At 40.9% G+C, this 21,916-nt stretch overlaps 1 protein-coding gene across 2 annotated transcripts in view; it reads left to right on the forward strand.

The window, feature by feature from the left end:
• Positions 1-21,916, forward strand: part of COL5A2 (collagen type V alpha 2 chain) — a 128,251-nt gene that overhangs the window by 62,412 nt on the left and 43,923 nt on the right. For both annotated transcript variants that reach the window (XM_063341117.1, XM_063341116.1), the window contains exons 2-8: positions 11,739-11,963; positions 13,476-13,489; positions 14,691-14,723; positions 15,376-15,408; positions 16,077-16,130; positions 19,994-20,104; positions 21,838-21,915. In XM_063341117.1, coding sequence (XP_063197187.1) covers positions 11,780-11,963; positions 13,476-13,489; positions 14,691-14,723; positions 15,376-15,408; positions 16,077-16,130; positions 19,994-20,104; positions 21,838-21,915 — 507 coding nt within the window. In that variant the 5' untranslated portion in view covers positions 11,739-11,779. The remainder of the gene's footprint in view (positions 1-11,738; positions 11,964-13,475; positions 13,490-14,690; positions 14,724-15,375; positions 15,409-16,076; positions 16,131-19,993; positions 20,105-21,837; position 21,916) is intronic.

Genomic DNA, 21,916 nt, shown 5'->3' on the forward strand with positions numbered 1-21,916 from the left:
AACAATAAAGTAGAAAAATTCCTGACCAGTGCTAATTGTCTTGCTTTAATATTGTCTCGAGGATTTTCTCATCCCTAAACTTCATTGAAATGAACTGAGCTCTAATCACTTGTTAATTACCAACATTGTTACTTTTACGTACTGAAAGAAGGAAGCTGCGTATTGCTCCTATATCTGTAAGTAATAAATAAGTTTAACTTCTGTAGAAGTTAAACTCTCTCTTGGGCCTGAAATGCACCTATATCTCTGTTTCTTCATCACGCGCGCACACGTGCTTGACTTTAGATTACACTTAAAACTAGGCTGCTCCTTCAGAACCTTCATCCCTGATGTTGTGCAGAAAGCAGCTAGGATGCCCTGGGGGCTGCCAAAGCCTGTTCCATGTCATCTTGAAACCAGAAGTTGCTGACTGAGCTGTCTGAACTGTGGTAAAGGTAATGGTAGCAGAAAAGAAGCAGAGGCTTTGTTCCTGGAATTTTTGCAGACTTTCTTGCTTACCATTCTTCTTGTTTAATTTCTCACAGGCCCAGAGTTTCAGTAAATGAATACCTTTGCTGTACAAACAGCATATTATGGGTATAGCTTTCCAGCAATACCTTCCACTCCACCCAAACACTGGGTGGTTTTCGCTTCAGTTTGAAATGCTGACCCTGTTGGAATGTAAGGATTTTTAATTATGGAATTGAATTTTCTTACTAATTACAAATCTTTATTTTTAGTTGAAAAAGAAGGTTATATTAGCCAGCAAGGATGCATTTAGGGGATTACATGAGTCCACTTTGCAAACCGCAATGTAGAAAAGCTTTGTGGAAAAGGCAACGTGTAATGATAGGTTTCTATTGAACTTTGATGTGTATAGCTTCAAAGAATGAGGATGTTTGGGCAGCAGCAAGTGTGTTTCTCTTAGATGTAATAAGAAAAGACATCCATACACATTTTGTCTGACTTCAAAGGAGCTAAATCCTACAAAACAAGGAAGGCAGACCAGTTCTTTTGCAGTGCACGGTTATTTTATCAGAGTTTGAGTATTATAGCATCTGTGAAACTAGAACAATCGAACTTGTAGGAGTTTGGATAAATTGGTGCAGAGAAGATCAGGCAGCAGTTAGGGGCTTTTATTTAATGAATTTTTCCTTTGCCATTGAATGGGTTAAATCTGATTGCCTTCTACAATGAGATAAATGGCTTGGTGCACAAAGGAAGAGCAGTGGATGTTGTTGACATTTAGTTTAGCAAGGCTTTTGATGCCCTCCCCCGTAGCATCCATAGGCAAACTGGGGAAGTATTCAGTCCCATATTCAGTATTAGACTGGATGGGTGGAAACAAGATGAATGAAAACCTGGTGGGGCTATCGAGTTCAAAGAGTAATGGTTGGCAGTTCAAAGTCCAGCTGGTGGCTAGATAGTTGTGAGAGTCCTCAAGGGTCAGTGGTGGGACCAACAAGAAATGGTTATTTCAGAATGTGGCTGACACAGTGCAATCTTACCCTGCACAGCTTGTTGCTTGCGCAATTGGTTTCTGGCTGGACGGACGGACAACCAAGATGGCTTCTTGTGAATTGCCGATAGATTTACTACAGGAATCCAAATGTACTGTGAGTGGAAACCGTGTCTCGCTGATGTTGGCACAGGAAGCAGCTGAGACAATGTTCTTCACAGCCAAAATGCATTATTTTTTACCGATGCACAGCAGTCCAAGACTGGATTTTGGAAAGACCAAAATCAAACATTTGTGGATTCCAGAACAGTGAGCCAAAGTAGACAGTAGAAGAATATTACATTTTCATTGTAATCTTGCTATTTTAGACTTAGGTTTAAATACATTAGGCACAGTTCCTTATGCCCTGATGAGATTTTTCTTTAGTTTGTAGTAGCAGCTGGTTGGGCAGAATTCCCACCATGGGGGCATGTTTGCTTCCAGAATGATGCCCCTTACATTTTAGGAAATGTGCTAATTGCAGTTTTAATTCTGTTTTAATTTTAAAGACTATGCCTGTGTTGCTGAACTTGTGAGCGGTGAGCAGTGCTGAGCCCTGGCCCTGTTCTGCCTCTGCTGACGGGAACACTCGTGCAGCACATTCTCTTTGTAAGCTCCCCACCAAAAGAACCTGCTGGTTCTGTGGGACCGGCCTGTCTTCATGCAAATGAAAGTGATTCCACTTAAAAATGTCAACCCAGAGTCAAAAATGGGCTCCAACACTTTGCTTAGAAAAATAAATGATCTCTGTTGCCTCAAGCCTCTTTTGAATTCATAAAACATAGTAATTGGCCATGATAAGCGTGCTGTTTAGCCTTTGTCTGCCGTGAGTCAGAAGAAAACTGTGGTACAGGTGGCTATAGCTGAACTGGCTTTGCTGTAACTACCTTGAATGACAAAGTCCAAGCAGGACATTTGTGGCCGTGTGGGCTCCAGCAGAGACCAGGCACCGCGCTACAGATTGCAGCTTTTGACTGATTTGCTCCAACTGCTGAAATCCGCAACAGTGTTTTCTCAGGCATGCCCTGAATGCCTCCCCATTGCAATCTATGCGCAGCCTTAGACATTTGGAAGTAATTTTATTTTCCCACTGTATGCTTGAGGCTTGATTGCTGTCATCTGAGATTATTTGCATAAGCACTGCTGGCAGATTGGGCTCTTCAAACTCCCTCCTTCACCCTATTCTCCTACAGGCACCCAGAAACGTGTCCAGCCATCCTACTTGTGAACCAAAGTAAAAACGTGTTTCCATCCAACCTTATTCATGGGATAAGTCTAGTTAGTTTAAGTGCTTTTGAAGTGTGCAGATCTAAGACTGTGGAGTGACCAACAGAAAAGGACCAGCCTGACCAATCTTTCAGCAAAGTGTCGCTGCTGCACGGTCCCCTGCCCTGTCCGTAGCGTAAGATGGGATGTTTAGAAGGTTTGAGTCTTGTTCGGTAGCTCAGGAACAGTGAGGTTAATATGCAGGGTCGAGATTAGGGGCACAGAGTCTAGTTGGAGGTCAGTGACGAGTGGTGTTCCCCAGGGGTCAGTACTGGGCCCAGTCCTCTTCAATATATTCATCAGTGACCTGCATGAGGGGATAGAGTGCACCCTCAGCAAGTTTGCTGATGACACAAAGCTGGGGGGGGGGGTGGCTGACACACCAGAGGCTGTGCCACCATACAGAGAGACCTGGACAGGCTGGAGATTTGGGCAGAGAGGAACATTATGAAGTTCAAGAAGGGCAAGTGTAGGGTGCTGCACCTGGGGAGGAATAACCCCATGCACCAGGACAGGTTGGGGGCTGACCTGCTGGAGAGCAGCTCAGTGGAAAGAGACCTGGGAGTCCTGGTGGGCAACAGGGTGACCATGAGCCAGCAATGTGCCCTCATGGCCAAGAAGGCCAATGGCATCCTGGGGTGCATCAAGAGGAGTGTGGCCAGCAGGTTGAGGGAGGTCATCCTCCCCCTCTACTCTGCCTTGGTGAGGCCACACCTGGGTGCCCAGTTACAGGACAAGAGGTAATGGGCACGAACTTGAGCACAGGAAGTTCCACCTAAACATGAGGAGGAACTTCTTTACTTTGAGGGTGGCAGAGCACTGGAACAGGCTGCCCAGAGAGGTGGTGGAGTCTCCAACTCTGGGGACATTCCAAACCCGCCTGGACGCGTTCCTGTGCAACCTGCTGTAGGTGACCCTGCTCTGGCAGGGGGCTGGACTAGATGATCTCCAGAGGTCCCTTCCAACCCTATGATTCTATGATACGTCATCAGATGCTTTTAGGGAGTTGCACAGTACAATAAACACTGGGTACTGCTGGGGGACCAGCAAGAGAAATCATTTCACTGGAAGGGATCCCAGTATATTCTGCCTTTCTATCTAGCATGTTTTGAATCTTGTAATAAAAACGTTGTTCTTGATCTGTGTTGGAAATTAACTTTATTCATAAAAAGGCAAGCAAAACTCCCATTTGCATGGATGGAGACATAAATACTTGAACCTGTGAGCTGGGGAAATACGGACTACCAAACCAAATGTAGGGTAGTATTGTTTCCATCCAGCTAAGGAAACAGTGGAGAAGCGGTTGTATAATTCGGATGTTAATTTAAAATTCATTCAGAGAAGTCTAATTGTATCCTAAGCATAGCTTTTCCTTTTCAGCTTCCTCTATTTGGCCAAATCTGGAACCACAATGCTGAGTGGAAAATAATAAAAATGATTTATTTTGGCACGTTTTTTCTGGAAGACACAAAACCCAGTTGCCAGATCACACTCAGAGGGCCCTTTACCTGGGAGATTACCTCTTCTCCCGAGTCAGGGTATATTGTTTTGCTGTTGCTATCTGCCTCTGGACTGCTCAGAGCTTGGAGGCTGGATTTTCTTGTTGATGAGTCTCAGAGGGTGAACTCCCTCCCCTTAGTGCCCTTCAGAAGCGACAGGCTGCCTGCAAAGTCCATGTCTTTTAGCAAGGCGTTGGTTAACTGCTGTAGCAACTTCAACGGTCACGTAAGTCTCTGCTTGGGACCTGACTTGCACCTTGATACTTAGCAGTATTTATTCATACCCAACGTCATTTGTGGACTCTGCATGAAAACGTTGAGTCTGTAATTTTCCAGTCCTAAAATACGTGGTTTAAAATTCTCTACATCATTCAGGAGAACACCCTGGGACTTTTCTATGTCTGAAACAAGACATAAAGGGTTGCAGCTCCTTGTATCAGAGGGTTGACTCCCTCAATCACGTTAAAAACGCATTTGGAATTAAGATGATTCAACATGTTTTAACCTGTGGAACACTTTTAAAAACATTTATTGTCAACTTTGCAAATTATCCTCTAGGATTTTTTTAAGCAGCTACTCCGCAGGATGGATTCAAAAACCCCACCTCTTTTCTTAAGAAACGATTCGGAAGAAAGCTGGTTTTCTGCAGGTTTGTGTTTTAAACTGTGTGCCCGCGCGCATTCCCAAAAGTATAAGGAAAAAGGGGTTTGTTACTTGTTTTACAATGGAGCCTTGGTGGGGCACTAGCTTGGAACTCCCTTCTCTTCCTAACCGTGTATGTTCTCAGCATTTGCAGGAGCACAATTATCTCAGTGACCTGGTCTCTCACAAGGTCTCTGTCACACCTGGCTCAAATCAGCCACTGGAATCAAATGGCCTTGAGGACACAGATGTCACAGTGCAGCCAGCAGGATCGCATAAACCTAATTTCCTCAGGAAACCATAGGGAAAATGCAAAATGAAATGTTCATCCAGACCTTCAGCTGGCATAAAACACAGAGCCACAGACTTTGAGAAAGTCATCTTATTTTAGACCAATGAATGGCTGTGATAGTTATTCTTTAGACAGTCCTGGAACGAATAAATCCTCTGCATGATACTCTTGATGAATCTGCACATGTCATTTGTTGCTTATTCTCTTGGCTATGCAGGGAGACTTAAACTGCATTTGAAGCCATCAAGAGAATATTCATCTTCTGTAGACTTTAGTGAATTAACAATGTGTTACAAACCATGTTAGTGATCGGTGTTTCCAGGAGAATGCTGAGTTATTCGCATTTAAGTGTATTGTTGTACTGTGGCTGTTATCTAACGTTCACTGAGATATATGATGTATCCTGAATGGAAATGTCTGAATGCAAATTTGATTTCGTTTTGACAATCAAATATTTCATACGAAGTGAATTGTGAATCAGTTCAAACTTCTATTAGTAAGGGATTCCAGGTTCATCCTCATGTATGTAACTGTAAAGTACTTCTGTAAACTGTGTGCGTTAATCATTATTAACAAGAATTTTTCTGTGCAACAAATGCAAAATAGGTTTTGTATTTATCAGCACTCCTGAAGAGTATCTGATTTTCAACATAATTGGTGTTTACGTTATAATTTGCATGGCACAGTAATTTGGATAATACTTTATTTATTACCACTCCAAAAAAACTTATCAAAAGACAAACAGAACAGGCGCTCTATTCTTATAAATGAGAGGTTTTTCCCATTGATTTAATGGGAACTGGATGAAGCTCTACGTTATTGTTACAACAGGCTGACAATCAAAGATTATTAACACCAAGCTCCTCTTGTCCCTCTCTTGGCAGTCTGTGCACATGCACAACAGTACATCTGCAAAATGGTTGTTAGCACGTATCATCTTTCACTTTGATTTACTTCTGCACCTCTGCTTTGTGAGTCAGCAGGATTAAATTTTGTAATTCATAACTTGACAGCTTTTCATGTTGTAGAATTTTTTTAAACTTAAAAAACATCGCATCTATGTAATCTTATATTTCCTTACGCTTTTCGCAAGCTAGCATCAGGATGACAAAAAGAGGACGAGAAGCTACCTGCACAAGCTGTTTTGTTTCTTACCCTGTTTCATTAAATAACCTCTTTTGTTCTAGTCTTTTTACGTGAAGCAACGTAAAAGCATTGGGGTTTGGTTACAGTAGGCATCAAGAAGTCCCTCTTGGCAGAAGAAAGCATAAAACTGGCAGACTGTGCTTTCAGCACCAGTCATCATCTTTTCTGCCTTTGTTAGACTGTGTTCTCTGCTGCTGTAGGTCTGTCCGCCCTTAGGCTCCCTTAATTATTGCATTGGTAGGACTAGTAAAAATGCAAAGAAACGGAGACGCTTTGCTGTCAAATCCTTTTCTTTCCTTTACTGTTTCATCTGTGAACCAAAGTTATTAGCGTCTGCAGAAAACCTGTACCTCTGCAAGTTTTGCTCGGGCGGCTTTTTCCCTAAGTGGGGCATTGAGAGATGTATTCCCTTTCATCATATACCTGCCGTCTCCTCAGCTGAGGTAATGGTGGTTGACTGCTTCCGTGTTAGGTTGTCTATAAGTGGAGACAGGTAACAGGAGAGTATGGTTTGTAGCTTTGGAGAGATTTCTGCAAGGAAAAAAAAGACCTTAGGATGACAGCTTCAGCAAGCCCCCCTGTTTGAATGTGTGGAATAGTCTTTCTTTTCTCCCCCTTCTTACCCTTTTCTTTTAAAATATTTTTTGCTTAAGACACGGTGTTCCTGCCCCCTCCCCACACAACCCACCCCCACCCTCCCCACTGAATTTTCTCTTTTTATGGTGTCATTTTCCTTCTTCCTTTCTTTTTGTTCTACCTGGTTCCGTGCCCAGGCCTTACTTTCCTTATTTGCATGCAAGATACGAACCAGAGGTCAAGGAAGGTAGAGTAATGTGGAGTAACTTTAAATGGCAAATCAAGCAGCAGTGAATTTCCAGGCGCTGCTTTCGGAATTATGCATATCTACCTGGTGGTGCAAGATTGAAATGCCTTCATATGCAGTCCTTTAAAAAACTTCTCCTGTTACTGGCTTATTGAGGAGTGGAATTAACCTTGCGAGAGGTTTCCTTGAAAGGAAAACAAGCTCAGCATGAAATGCCCCAAGCGGGATGTGCCTTGCACACCTTTACTGTGCATAAACTTGATGCTTGTTGTCGATGACTGACGGGCTTTGACAGCCATCTAGTGGCTGGGATGGGGGTCGTCGTCCCCCAGCCCACCCCGCGCCCCGTAGTTAGTACAATTTCAGTGTCGTCGCAAAACTGGGCCCGGGTATGTCAGTGCACGATGTGATTTTTGCTTCCGAACTGTTGATGCGTAGTCTCCGAGTATAATGATTTAGTATATTAGCTATAGCTGACTCTTTGGCTTCTGATCAAATAGTTCTTTAAAACAAAACTGATATTCCAACAGATCAATACGTAGCAGAAAAATAATTCCGTTGTACTCACTATGCTTTTCATTGAAATCCTATTTCACGAAGGTCCTTTGTGCAAGCTCCTGAATGAACGAGTCCTTAAATATATCGTAAAGTATTACTTCTACCTTGCCTTTTATATTTGCAGGCTGCTTTGAAACTCGTTTTCATCATCTTCAATGGATTCTCAACCTTGTGGATTCTCAACCTTGTAAATTCTCTACTGAGGTCCAATACCAGTTCGAGTTGTACTTTTTGTTGGTAAGAAAGGAATCAGCTAATGGGCTATCAGATCCGTTTGCCACATCAACAATTTGCAAAACGGATTTTCAAGCCATTCAGCAACTTGTGTTACAATTGCAGGGGCAGAAAGAACACACGACCCAGAGAGTTTGTGACTTGGTCTCTGTAATTAAAAAAACTTGCAGATTTCCAAACCAGGGAGGAAACGGTGGAACAATTTCCTTTGCTGCCTTTTCCGGTTTGGGTGTAGATGGATAATATGCCTACAGTTCAGGCCTGAGAGTAAAATGTGATTGTGGGGAGTTGGCTTTGAAATAGATGCTCTTTTTGGGTTACTCTCTCAACGTAATGCAGTCACAGCAGGAAGGAAAACTCGAAGCACCAAACGTAATCAAAAGATTTAAAATTAAAAACATGCTTCCTGGGAGTATCGTGGGGTGGGAGGTTTTTTTGTTGGTTTTTTGGTTGTTTTTTTGTTGATAGTGTTTTTTTGTTTTGTGTGGGTGGTTTGGGTTTTTTTGGTGTTGGGTTTTTTTTTTTTGGTTTTTTTTTTTTTTTTTTTTTAATATCAGCATATCTGCAATCTGTTAGGAAAACAGATTTCTTAGTACAGGTCCAGAAGTTGGTGTATGCTTTTTTCCTCCGCCTTTCTCTGCCTCTTTCTCTGCCGCTGAGCAGGACCCAGGCAGAAGCTAGTCACCCTCTGGCTCAGCTCCGATTTGCCAAAGCAGTTGCTATGTGGTTTGTTTGAAGTCATGACAGAACGCTGACTTTGGGCTCGGTAACTTAGAAATTTCATTTATGCAAGCTGCTGCTCTTCTGAACAGCACGACGAGTTCTGCGGGTGTTACATTAAGGAAGACATGGACCATATGCCAGACATCTGGGGGGAAAAGGCTAAATATGTCAGACAGCGCATTATGTCATGCACACAAGGGAGAAGCGAGGAGAGCGCTTTCCAAAATGCGATCTGCAGTTTGGAAAAGGATTCTCACAGTGTCATAAATGGACTGTACAGCACACTTAGTTGATGTCTTTACTTCACACTGAAAACATTTCCTCCTGAGCTTCTGCAGCAACCCTTCGAGTCATTTTGTCAGTGGGTGTGATAAACCCATTGAAGAGAGGAGCTGACCTGGTATAAATTCGGATATAGTTTCTGTTAGAAAGCTGCAGAAGCTAGTGATGGCAGGCAACAGTTAATGGCACATCTGCTCCGTTTCTCTGAGCTTTGACATTGATGGAGTGACTGGACTTTAGTTAAGGCATGAAGCTGAAATTCCAAATCTGTTCGTATTTATTACTTTGTGATTTTCTGCTTACAGCTGGTTTAAATTAGGACAGAAATGCATACGACAGTGAAACTGTACTTGTCCTTAGAGCTGTTAATTTTTACACTATTAACAGGTTTTCTTAAAAAATAATGGTTGCGATCTTTGACTAGTGGGATGTGTCACATATATGTATCTCAGTTAGAAATTAGGGCTGCTTGTGCATTTTCAGCTAATGGTTTTAATTGGATTGTTCGGTTTCAAAGACCTTTTTGATAGGAAGGTTTCTGTAGTCAGATGGAGCTCCCACCCAGGTAAGATTAATCCTCTCCGCAGCATCCCAGGGGGCCAGAGAATCATTTTGGACTGTGTGTGACAGCTTTGCTGTGTGTGACTGAGAGGAGGGCGTCTTGGCACTGGGGTTGTTGGTTTGCAATTTGTGACCCATTGCCTAGGGATAGCCTGGTTCATTGCTTTTGTGGGTGCTTACATTTCTTTAGAGGGTGAAATATTCATTGGGCCAAAGTGAAAAAATCTTTTTTTGCGGATAGGGCATTCTGTAAAATGTTGGTTACCCAAAGAAAAGTTTCCACTTTATCTAATTTTTGAATTCTTTATCAGACCTATTTTATTTTTAGGGGGAGATACTGAGATGTACTCACCTCATGATTAAAAAAATAATCTAGATAGTTGGAGTATTTGCCTACAGAGTAGGAAGTAAACAAAGGCATAGACTTAAGTATGGATAAAGCAGTACCTAAACAGATGGTTTTGTCCCCTTAAATGCCACTGACAATCAAATGAGGAAATTTTTGAAATTTCAAAGTTATAAATTCAACCCAGAGAAGTTGTTCTGCCTTGGTGGCAGTAGATTGGTTGAAGAGGAGAGAACAAAACCTATATTGAATGGATTTCTAAATAATTACTAAGAAATCAATTCTAAATTGGAATTCACGGAAAAGAAAGAAAAGTAATGGTATTAAGACAAGAAAGAAAGTAAACCTTCTGTAAATGGAACGGATTAGGTTAAAAATTTTACATGCAACCTCAATAAAATAGAATGACCTCCATACAAATGCATGACTATATACATAAACAGGACATATGCATATAGTCACTCAATGCTGTTCCTATATAAATGGTCTTTCGTATATAATTAATTATATATCTATAAAAAATATATATTAATATATATAATTAAAATATCTAGGTGGTATTTTGTATTTAGGTGGTATTTTGTATGTAGTTAATATACATCCATGGCAATAATTTATGCGTGTGCTGGGGTTATTATGTAGAGCCATAACCAGCTGGATTATAAAAACCGAGCAAAATAAGTAGTTTGAGGAGCCTCTCTTCACTCAGCTGGAGAAACTTCTGCAAGTACCCCTGCAATGGAGACTGCTATTGCCACTGGGCAGTGACTGTCCTGTTTGGAAGATTTGATGCTCTGTGTTGGTATTACTTTACACCAAGGCCCCAATAAATGAGTTTTTTTTTCTTTTCCACAAACTCTGCCATGTCTGTTCAATGCTGTCTGAAGTCTGGCTGTGTAAGGTTCCTGCAGCAGGGTGCAGGTAGCGTATGCCCTTATGTACAGAAGTCTCGCAGGTTCGCCCCACTCAGACATGTGTAATCATGGAATCACAGAATGATAGGTGATGGGAGGGACCTCTGGAGATCATCTAGTCCAACCCCCTGCCAGAGCAGGGTCACCTACAGCAGGTTGCACAGGAACGCATCCAGGTGGGTTTCGAATGTCTCCAGAGTTGGAGACTCCACCACCTCTCTGGGCAGCCTGTGCCAGGGCTCTGCCACCCTCAAATTAAAGAAGTTCCTCCTCATGTTTAGGTGGAACTTCCTGTGCTCAAGTTTGTGCCCATTACCTCTTGTCTTGTCCCCGGGCACCACTGAAAAGAGCCTGGCCCCATCCTCCTGACACCCACCCTTTAAGTATTTTTAAGTGTTGATAAGGTCCCCCCTCAGCCGTCTTTTTTCCAGACTGAAGAGACCCAAGTCCCTCAGCCTTTCCTCATAAGAGAGGTGTTCCAGTCCCCTAATCATCTTGGTAGCCCTTTGCTGCACCCTCTCCAGCAGTTCCCTGTCCTTCTTGAACTGGGGAGCCCAGCACTGGACACAGTACTCCAGGTGCGGCCTCACCAAGGCATAGTAGAGGGGGAGTAATGCCCTGTGCTGGCACATAGCAGGAGTTCCTCAACACAGAGTTAGCACCCCACTTAGCAAAATGACATCCAGAGACTCCTGCGGCAATGTTCCTTTGATACTGTGGTGGGCTTGTGCACTCCATGGTGATTCTCTTTTGATTCTTTCTGATCGAGAAATAAGGTGGTAAAATAAGAAAGACACTTAAGACGACTGATATTTAGAAGTCCTTAATATCAACTTCAGCTATGCTGGTGGGCTGTTTTCTTCACGTATGTTATGCTGCTTCTCATCTTCAGATATGCTTTTTCCTTGTCCGGACGTACTCCTCCTTTGATTTCACGGTTGGAAAACGTGTCATATATTCTCTCTCCTACCTCAGGAGAAGATGTTGAAGAAATCGCCTGCACTCAGAATGGCCAGATGTACCTGAACAGGGATATTTGGAAGCCCTCACCATGCCAAATTTGCGTCTGTGACAACGGAGCTATTCTTTGCGATGAAATCCAGTGTCAAGATGTGCTGGAGTGTGAGAACCCACAGGTGCCCCCCGGAGAGTGCTGTCCCGTGTGTCCCCACACAACACGTGATTTTGACCCCACCATTGGTAAGATTACTTTCCGGTGTGCTTTTTTGAAAGGAGAGCCAAACCAAAGAACTAGGAACCTCACGTTACTGAAATTTTTAATGGTATTTCCATGGTGAATCTGAAGAGAGTAGATACTTGGCAGTTATCTTCCATCTTGGGTTGCACCTGAGCTGGTGCATCTCTGGTAACAGTTTTATTCTGACTATGAATCTGATATAAGACCCAACGGCTTTATAACTGAAAGGTTGATCTGATGATATTTCAAGGAGGTTGAATTCTGGCTGCTTTTTGCGGTTCATCTGGAACGGAAAGATAAATATGATAAGATAAATACATATCTTAAACATATTCAGATAAATCTATATTTATTACATAAACATATATATAATAAAATAAGTGTATACTTTAATGAAATACTCAATTCAGGGCCCCTCCAATAGATGAATAAATGTAAACATTATATGTAAACAGTATAAAGTGTTTCCCCAAAGTGGAAACACAGACGCATGATCGTTTTGTGAGACATAAGAAAAAAAATCAGTATGAAGTATTATTAACTCCCTGTTTGCATACTTTCTGTTATATACCTTAAAGATTATGCCTTTTCCAGTCCATTTCTTCTCCCTGGCAAGAGTTGGATGAAGCAATCCCCCTTAAATTTTCCTAAAAGAAAATCTCTTAACTTGCAATTAATGCTCATTAATACTGTGTATTGCATTATTTGAACTACATTCTATATATAGTAATTAAAGCAATTTCTTCAGAAGATATAATTGCTGTTGATTAGCTTAGTGTGGGATAAAATAGTGATAAAGAGCATGTAGCACGGACTTGTGTAATTGAGCAACGGAGCAAGATGTGGCAAGCGTTAATAAATAGATGGTGCATCCTGCTGTGTTTTGGGAGGCATTAGGCCAAGGCCAACAAGGTACACCCAACAAATATAAAAGCAGTATGGCTACGTTCCAGAATTCCTTACTGTTATTCAAGGTATTAATAAAATATGCCTCTGAAGGATTTTTGTGGATGTGAATGTGGCTGTATCGCTCTGAATTCAGGCGCACGATATTGCCGGTGCTTTTCAAACAAGAAAAGGTCAAAAATGCCTCAGTCAGCTCTATCTTTCGAAAAATACCGTGTAATATGTTATGGATCCATCAACATTGCTTGGATTGAAGTCAGTAATAAAACTTCCTTTGACTTCACTCTCAATCATTAGGCCAGCTTCTGACAATTCCCCACATGATATTCTGCTTTCCTGAAATGCTCTTTCTTATTCTGTGCAACACTGAGAAAGGCTGAGAATCAGGGGACGTCATCGCAACCATTTTGACTCCTCACACCCGATCAAGGCAGTATGGGTGTCCCTGGGACTTCCCCAGCTCCTTGTAGGCGATGCACTGTCTTCTGTGCATCTGGGATCAAGGATGGCTCTGGCTGCAACACCTTCACTCAGCTCTCACTGTGTTCTGCCTCTCAGAGTAAAAACATTAATTTCCTCTCTTTTCTTCTTTTGTTCTTTTTTAATAGGTAGAGGAAGAAAGGTAAGATTTCCTTTTTTTTTTTTTTTTCTTTAACGTTTTACAACCGTTAGAAGAATCTATTGCATCTCCTTGGAGTGCTTCACAGAAATCAACTATAAGCTCTGTTAAAAACACTTAATGATATCAAAAATCATGGTCTTACTGTAGAGAATCCCCTGGCTGAAATCCCTGCTGTCTACATCAAAGGAATTCCAGTTTGAGTAGTTTGGTTGTTTCATCTCTAGCAGTGCCACAAAATGAGGGAAGGGACCACAAGGTCATTAGAAGCCAAACTATGACAACTTGCAGCTTGTTTTTTGCTGGGGCATAGCTGCCCGGTGCGCGGTAGGTAGCACTGGGACGATGCGCTCTTGCCCAGAGCCGTGGCTCTGTGGGCAGCCTCTCTCATCGTATGCAATTAAACAAAGAGAAGTTTTATTCTTACAGAAGCTACAAGACATAATGGAAATAATCTTGAGGTGATCAAGTATATACACTCGCTGAAACCAAGTAGCTCTCTGTGCAGAGGTAGTTTAACGAAATAAATGGACTGTAACCAGCTTATTATTACTTGATAACGAGGCAGGAAATTTTTTCTCTTTACAAAGTCCTCTTTTTTGTTTTTCCTTAATAAAATGGCTAACACAAATAGGTCTAAATCCAGCTATTTTATGTAACACGTAATCATTGCCAACACATTCAGATCAAAGAAAATTCAATTGGCCAATGCTGTGTCCTTCACTCTGATGCCATACGGTATCATTTTCTATTCTGTCCCTATGCTGCAGATGAACATTCAGGTTTTTTATGTCCGTAGATTTAACGATATGAAATTTAATTTAATACCTTGCAGAAATGGAATCTGAATGCTGCTCTGGGCTCTGCATTTCCTATGAATCAAATCATCCGACAACAGAACTATGGCATGTTTTCTAGTACTTAAATATCATGGCAATTTTTTAGTTTGACTCTTCTTTCAGCAAGTATGATATGCAGTTAGAAAAAATCTGTTAATTTATAGCCTTCATTTAATCAGTGTCCATAGTCATTAAAAATAGTACGGATTAGATATCGCAGGTACTTTAATTTAGTCTCAGTTGTATCCTTAGAGAAGTCTTAGCGTTTGTCACAGTCACAGGGATGGTAGCGGTGTAACTGGTGCTGTTAATTGTACTTCCACTCGTTTTCTGCCATCTGATGTTTTTGTGTCTTTTTCCTACAGGGACAAAAAGGAGAACCTGGCATAGTGCCACCTGTAAGTCCACTTTTTTCTTCATCTATCAGCACACCCTAGAAGTGTACTTTAAAGCCGAACTGCAGTAATTAAGGAAATACAACAAAAATGTACAACCTAGGAATGACGGGAATGGAACTAGTTACACTGTTTCACATCTATAACATTAGAAATTCCTGTCAATTGTATTTTGGGAAAAAAAAATTATTGAGTTAAATCTGTCATAATCTTTATTTTTATAGGTAGAATTTTGTGGAGGTATAATGGTAAATTAGTATTTGGAAAGCGTAGAGACACTTGAGAAAACAGGTGAAATAAATTGTCACTTTCTATCTTTATTGTCCCTTTCCAGCATTAAGACAAACAAATGAAAAGAATAAGTTGGGACTAAATCATTGCAATACACTTATTTATTTTGTTTTTAGAATAACAATGTTACTTCCAAGATTTTGCTCATATTGCCTATAAAAAGACAACAAACTGGAAAGAGATAACCAGTAGAATTTTTTTATATATATATAATTTTTTTTTTCCAAAAAGCCTTGCACCTTCCCTGGTTCTTGAATCTTCCCTCTTGCTATTTACTTTTCAATAACTAATTTTTTGGTAGGGTAGTCATGACAAATAATACCATAATATATTTGGTAACTTTAATTTATATTGCCTTCTTTAGGTTTCAGGAATACGAGGCCGCCCAGGACCAGCTGTGAGTAATTTTTGATGTTCTGTTTCTCTGATGATAGCATTTTCCACTTCCTGCTGCTTCTGTTTTGTACAGTGAGGATGATGTGATGGAGGACTCTTCCGTGCCTGTAGTGGGTATTGCCTGCAAAGCCGCTGGATTTGAGGAGGCAACTAGATTATGGGATTTTTCACTAGTCGCAGGTCAGCCCATGCCCTAAGTGAATGGATGCGTGCCTGTAGTACAGGCATGGCTGAGGACCTTTGTGTGAGGTTGATGCCGGGGAATGCTTTTATAGCAGGGATCGAGCAAGAGTAGAAGGAGACGCAGTAGACTCTCAGGCTGTGGCTAAGCAGAGACCAGTTCTGGGCTAGCAAGAAGGATGTCTCAAACCTGTACATTTCTGCATTAAGAGCCTCCAGCATTCAGAAAACCTTTGCTAAATTAACTTGTGGAGCACATGAGAGATGAAACTATTTTGTAGAGCTCTGCATCCTGGTTCTACACCCTTCAGGCAATGTACTATTGAGAAGAAATATTAAATAGTTGGTGATTGTAGCTGTTTTCTTTATGATAATGTGAACACCCCCCCCAAATTAATTTTCAAATAAGCATTCCATTTCATATTTTCAGAGTGTTATTAATCATTAGTTAGATTAAAAGGCACTTAATATTTCTGATCTTTCTTTTAGGGACCTCCAGGCTCACAAGGACCACGAGGAGAACGAGGACCAAAGGGAAGACCTGTAAGTTATTAAATATCTCAGAAGGCAAGTACTGACTAACCTCAAATGGTTAGATGGCTTTTAACTGTCTCCATGTCTTCTAGAGTTACCAGAACTTTCCTCATATTTTCCAAGAATCAGGTAACAAACAGAAACACGTTCATATCTCACCATTCCCCTGGGTAGATTGAAACCTGAATGTTTTCACATAGTTGACAGGTTTAGCAGTATTTCCTCTAAAAACCATCCTTTCTCAACACTTCCCCAAAGTAGTGTCTGAGACTATGGCTTTCTTCAGGATTTAAAAAAAAAAAAAAGAACAAAATTGGAACATCGTGCTCGTCTGCTTAAGAACTTGCTGAATTTTTGCTGGTTGCTACTGTGCATCAGCAGCAGTGAGAGCCGTGTGGCTCAGAGTATCTCAGCAAAGGCAAAGCTCGGGAAGTTAGCAGGAGTTAATATGTGACTACATATGTTGGTATGCTGGTGAATAATATAATCAAGATTGCTCAGTGGAAATAAAGACTTCAGAAGGGAATTTCAGTGTCTGCATGTGGAGAACCACAGAAAGGCCAGAAGGGAGTGCTGAAAATACCAAAGACGACGTGTTCCTGTTGAAAAACCAAGGTCAAAGAGCAGAAGCTGCTAAAAGCAGATTTTAGAGTTGTATCATTGTAATTTCTATGTGGATATTTTCCTATCCCTCAGGAGAGAGTGAGCCAATACTGAGTTCAGGCATAGGCCTAAAACTGACTCCTTTCTGCTGGTCCTCCAGTGAGTGCCTGTTGTCCATAGATGGTAAAGACATTTCTAAAGCGGTGGAGTAAGTGTGTAGCCTCTTTGAGATGGATGCCAAAGCCACTGCCGCTCTTAAATCACCGTAAGACATTTGTCTGTTGAATGAGTATCAAGATGCTTAAAAGAATTTTGGGAGTAATTGTGAAATCTTGTGGTGTGTAGAGGAATCTTGACTGTGTTTATAGAGGTGTCTGAAAGGCTTTCCTAATGTGCAATATTATCAATGAGATGCTAAATATTGTCTCATTCTCTGCCATGCATCCCTTGTATGTCTCTACAGAGTGGTCGCTAAAAGCACCGAAAACACCAAAAGGCTGTTACAAATAGTTCTGAGTTCCTTTGACACAGGTTATTATACTGCTTTCAAGGCATATCAAGGGATTAGGAACCGGTCAGCTCCTTCAAAAATGTTACGTCAGAGGTTCTGGTGAGCCATGTGTATGTCAGAGTGCAGGTCTGAGACCAAAAAGTCCGGCTTTTAGATACAGAGTGACTGCCAGTGCAGGATTTTTTATTTATACTTGTGTGAACAAAAATGTTAGCTCACAGCTGCAGTTTATATTATGAAAACCTCTCTGCACGTTGTTTGCAGGTGTTTTTAAAATACCTCACGGAGCAGGTAACCTTGTACAGACGCCCTTTATAAAATTAATCTGGGTAAATACATTACTGACCAGTGCTATTATAAAAACACTAAGCACATTTCCGAGCCATTTGTCTGTTTCTTTGGATGTTTTTTTGGTCTTTACGTGAGGTCCTACTGACTAGTGAGCGGAAGGACTCAACCTTGCTATGAATCTCTGCCTTTTACAAAAGCAGGACCCATGTAAAAATGAATTCAGGAGTACTAGCATATGTTTTCCCCCAAATTCTTTTTTAGTGTAACAATGAGACTGAAACAGCGAGGGAATAGCATGTTTGCATTTTCAAAATGCATCTAAGGAGAGGGAGTTACGGAGCATGATAAAATTTTAGGTGTTTACAAATGAACTTTTGAAGACAGAAAATAAGGTTGAGCATCCGCAGAACCGTTGGTATGTTTTGTTTCCATATGGATTTACACTCGATTGTAATTGCAGAAGCAGTTAAAATACATAGTATTTTAAGAGTGTTATACCATGGTCTGCATTTCCTTTTATTCCATTACAGGCAAAACCTGTAATAGTTTCCTGAACAGCAGCAGCAATGAGTCAGAATGAGTAAATTGAGTGTTTAAACGGTGCCACCTCGTGGCCTGTATTAGAATTTTCCCCCCCCTTTTTTTTTAAAAAAACCACCTCACTGACCTTGAGCTACTGAAGGAAAATGAAAGGGCTTTTTTTTTTTTAAATATACATATGAAGAGATAAACAATATAAAATAAATAAAAGTATAATAAAGATTTTCTTAAAAAACCCTCCAAATATTGGTTATATAGTGCTGGTTAGTTGCCACCTACAAATACAAAACATGGTTTTCAGGGATGTTTTGAGGTGGGGGGGTTGCACTGTTGCTCTTGAAGTAGCTTGATTTTTGGTGACTAGGAAGTAGGTACTTTTCTAAAAAGAAATGAAAAAAAACCCTTTTTCTATATCAGGTTTCGTTAAGGTGTCTTTGTTTGGATATTGAAAATCAGTAGTTGTGTAGAAGCTTGCTTAATTCTTTATAGGGAACTGTTTTTTTTCTCTAACGCTTAGATTTGTTTTCTTTTTGTTTTGAGAACAAGCAAAAGAAGATAACTCATTCTTTTCCTCCTTTGGACAGTATGCACTTTTAGGTTTGGCAGTGTGTACTTCTGTTTATAATAGAAATATTAAATAATAATGTTTTCTGCTAGAACCTTCTGTTTCCATCCACCGTGCATGAATCCTGCTTTGTTTCAGAATACCATCTGTTCACAACTCGTTCTGCGAGGAGGGGGGTGTGTGTACATGTATGTCTGAGAAGACAAGGGTTTTCCCCTGATGGCGAGGCTTATAGGAATTTCGGACCATAAAGATAGAATGAGAATTAAGAGAATTAGCTTATTCACTGGGAGCTTCCGGGAATCCTATTGTCAATGCTATCCCAGTGTAGCTCTTTCCCAAGGGAATGCTTTTTCTTCAACATGCGAACCATACTAGTTCAAATCATCCCAGTTCAAACCATACTAGTTCAGACATAAATTCCACTGAAATGTGTTGCAGACTGCAAGGAAACACAGTCCTCATCTCAAGGAAAGACAAGCAATCTGTCTGATGAGAATTGTGTTTGTAAAGATGACTCACTGAGCCGGGCTTCCAAAGTTTTATGTTTAAGGATCCTTAAAATAGAAGAGCTCATCATACAGTATAAAATTTTTCCTTGCCATCGTCAAACATTTTATTCTAACGAAGGAAGCAGTATTAAAGTCTGTTTTTATGGTTGAAGTGTATCTTTATTGACCCTGTTGCTGTTGATTTTGTTCCACTAATGTTCATTAGCTGCTTCTGTGTTTAATTTTAGTTCTGACACAAGATGAGATGAATCCAGCTTAGGAATCAAAAGTGGGTGATCAAAATGGGAGCAATGGGATGGCCTCCTAAGCCTATTCTGCCAATACTAGCCAGAGATAACGCCGACACCAAGGGAGTTACTCCGCACTTTTGGCCGTGTAACTGTGTTGAGAAATCAGCAATAGCGTGAGCTGTCTAAACCATTCCTGATGTCAAGAGGCTGTAAAAATCCAGCCTTATGCTGGAGTTTCCTAAACGTGTATGTACACAGTTCTGAGCTGTAGGTATTTTAGAAGTAAATTTGTGATATTCTGTATTGTGTGCAAAGCCAAATAGTTTTTCAGGAATAGTATACTCTACTATGGAATGACAGGAAACCCGAGTTTCTAAAAGTGTCTCTGAGACAAATTACGGCAGTTTACTTGTGTGTTGGATTTGTGACTAATTTTAGCCAGCGCGTCTGATCTGAAGGTAGGAACAGATCTTGAGGGATGTTGTTTCTTTGAAGATCTTTCTGTAGAAATGCATAAAACTTATCAGAAACCTATCACAAAGACTAGGCAGTTGTTTGCCAGTTACAATGATTTTAATGAATACCTTTGCACACTGTTGGCATTTCTGATTTTTCTCTAGGGTCCTCGTGGTCCTCAAGGGATTGATGGTGAACCTGGTATTCCTGGCCAGCCTGGTGACCCTGGTCCTCCAGGGCATCCTACCCACCCAGGACCAGATGGACTAAGCAGGGTAAGTTTTACACTTGCTTTGATAGAAAGTGAAGTGAGTGTTGGGCCAGATCCACGTGCTACAAAGAGTAACTTCTCTTTGCTTCAGTGAATGTGGAACTCTGTGCCCACAGTTCCCGTCTCCCAGTCATGAGGGAGAGCAGCTAGTGACAGTCCAAGTTCTGCCAAAAAACTGGGGCAAGTTGAACATGAGAAACCTTGGAAAGGACACACCCACACCTTTCACAATGGGTTTTAGCATCTAGAAAAGCCAAGGTGGCCAAATCTAAAACTCTCATCAGGGTTCCGTTACTTCCACCTGACTTAAACCCAAGGGATCTGGGCAATAGTACAGGGAAACTGGTGTGCCAAATGAGGAATACGGAAAAGAAAAAGTAAGATTAATTATAAATAACAGAATAACTAATATGAGACATCAAAATGTGCTTAAGTATACATCTTGCTGTAATTGTTCAAACCAACACTGAGATCAAGTATGGAATTGTCAAAAGCAGTGCTAACCAGCCACAGAAGACACAGACAAGGTGTTCTGCAAGACTCCCCCCGCTCCCCGGCCTTGCAAATTCCATGGAACACTAATTGTGATTGATAATGAAATACATATTTGAATGTGTCAAGTATATTCAGTTACACATTCATTGCTGTTTGGAAGATATCTGTTTTGGTTTCTCACTCCATTGTTCCTGCAATGTTACGGAAAACAATAGAGTTATACTGACAATAAGCTGAAATATTCATGTTAGGCCAACAGCTTGCAAGTTTGGGCAGCATTTCTTGACTTAACCACCTTTCCAAATAGTTCTGAATCCAGCAGATTCAGCCCAAGTAATCATCTTCAGCACAGAGGAATCCCTTAGAACCACAGAAGCACCAGGATGGGCATTAGGCCACCATCCTTTATAGATTTCCCCAGAAAACATGAAAGAATAGGTGTGGCCAGAGATATAAGACATTTTTGGTTTGTATTCCTGTCTCTGAAGTTAGGCAATCTCCAGCCTTGCGAAAAATGTGTTTGGGGACAAATCTGATGCAGAACAAATGGTAAATCTTAGATGACTTGAATGGACGTTTGCGCAGTTGCTCACTCTCAGCCACTGTAATCCCTTGCCTGCCACAAGTGAGGATCTGGCTCTGAACAAAGCAAAATAAAACTGTTATTTCAACTATGTACTTGAAGAAGATGGAGGGCGCTGAAGGTTCTCCCTGCTCTAACTCATTTGTCTCTGTGAATTGTCATGAACAGCAATGGCCTATCAGGTGAATAAGGGCAACATGCTTAAATATTGCGGTTTGAAATCATAAAATCAGCTACGTTTCCATTTACCTTAAGGTATTTCTGAACTTGAAGCACAGTAAATGAAAACAAAAGAAAGGCTTACAAGAAATAAAGGAATAGTGCAGATGAAGTTAAGGTGTGATTTAAATTTGAAGGTGGTGAAAGAAGTTAATTTCATGGGAGGCTTTCCTCTTTTTAGGTAATTTTCTCATTTGTTTAATATTCAAATGGGAGTAGATTCAGAATAGTAAGCAGACAATATCATGCATTTGACTGGTCTATGAAGCCTTAAACCTTAAATTTACAGGAAAGACAACTTTTATTTTAATGATTATAACAAGAATTTAGCTCTTATTGCTGCAAAGCCAATGTAAACAACAAAGATTCGGTTGCGTGAAATTTTGCTTTATGAAGCGTCAAAATGACTAACGCTAAAATCACCCATCTTATTTTTCCAGCCATTTTCAGCTCAGATGGCAGGACTGGATGAGAAATCTGGACTTGGTAGTCAGATGGGACTGATGCCTGGTGCAGTGG

The sequence above is a fragment of the Chroicocephalus ridibundus genome, chromosome 7 (genome assembly GCF_963924245.1).
Source record: "Chroicocephalus ridibundus chromosome 7, bChrRid1.1, whole genome shotgun sequence".
NCBI classification, from domain to species: Eukaryota; Metazoa; Chordata; class Aves; order Charadriiformes; family Laridae; genus Chroicocephalus; species Chroicocephalus ridibundus.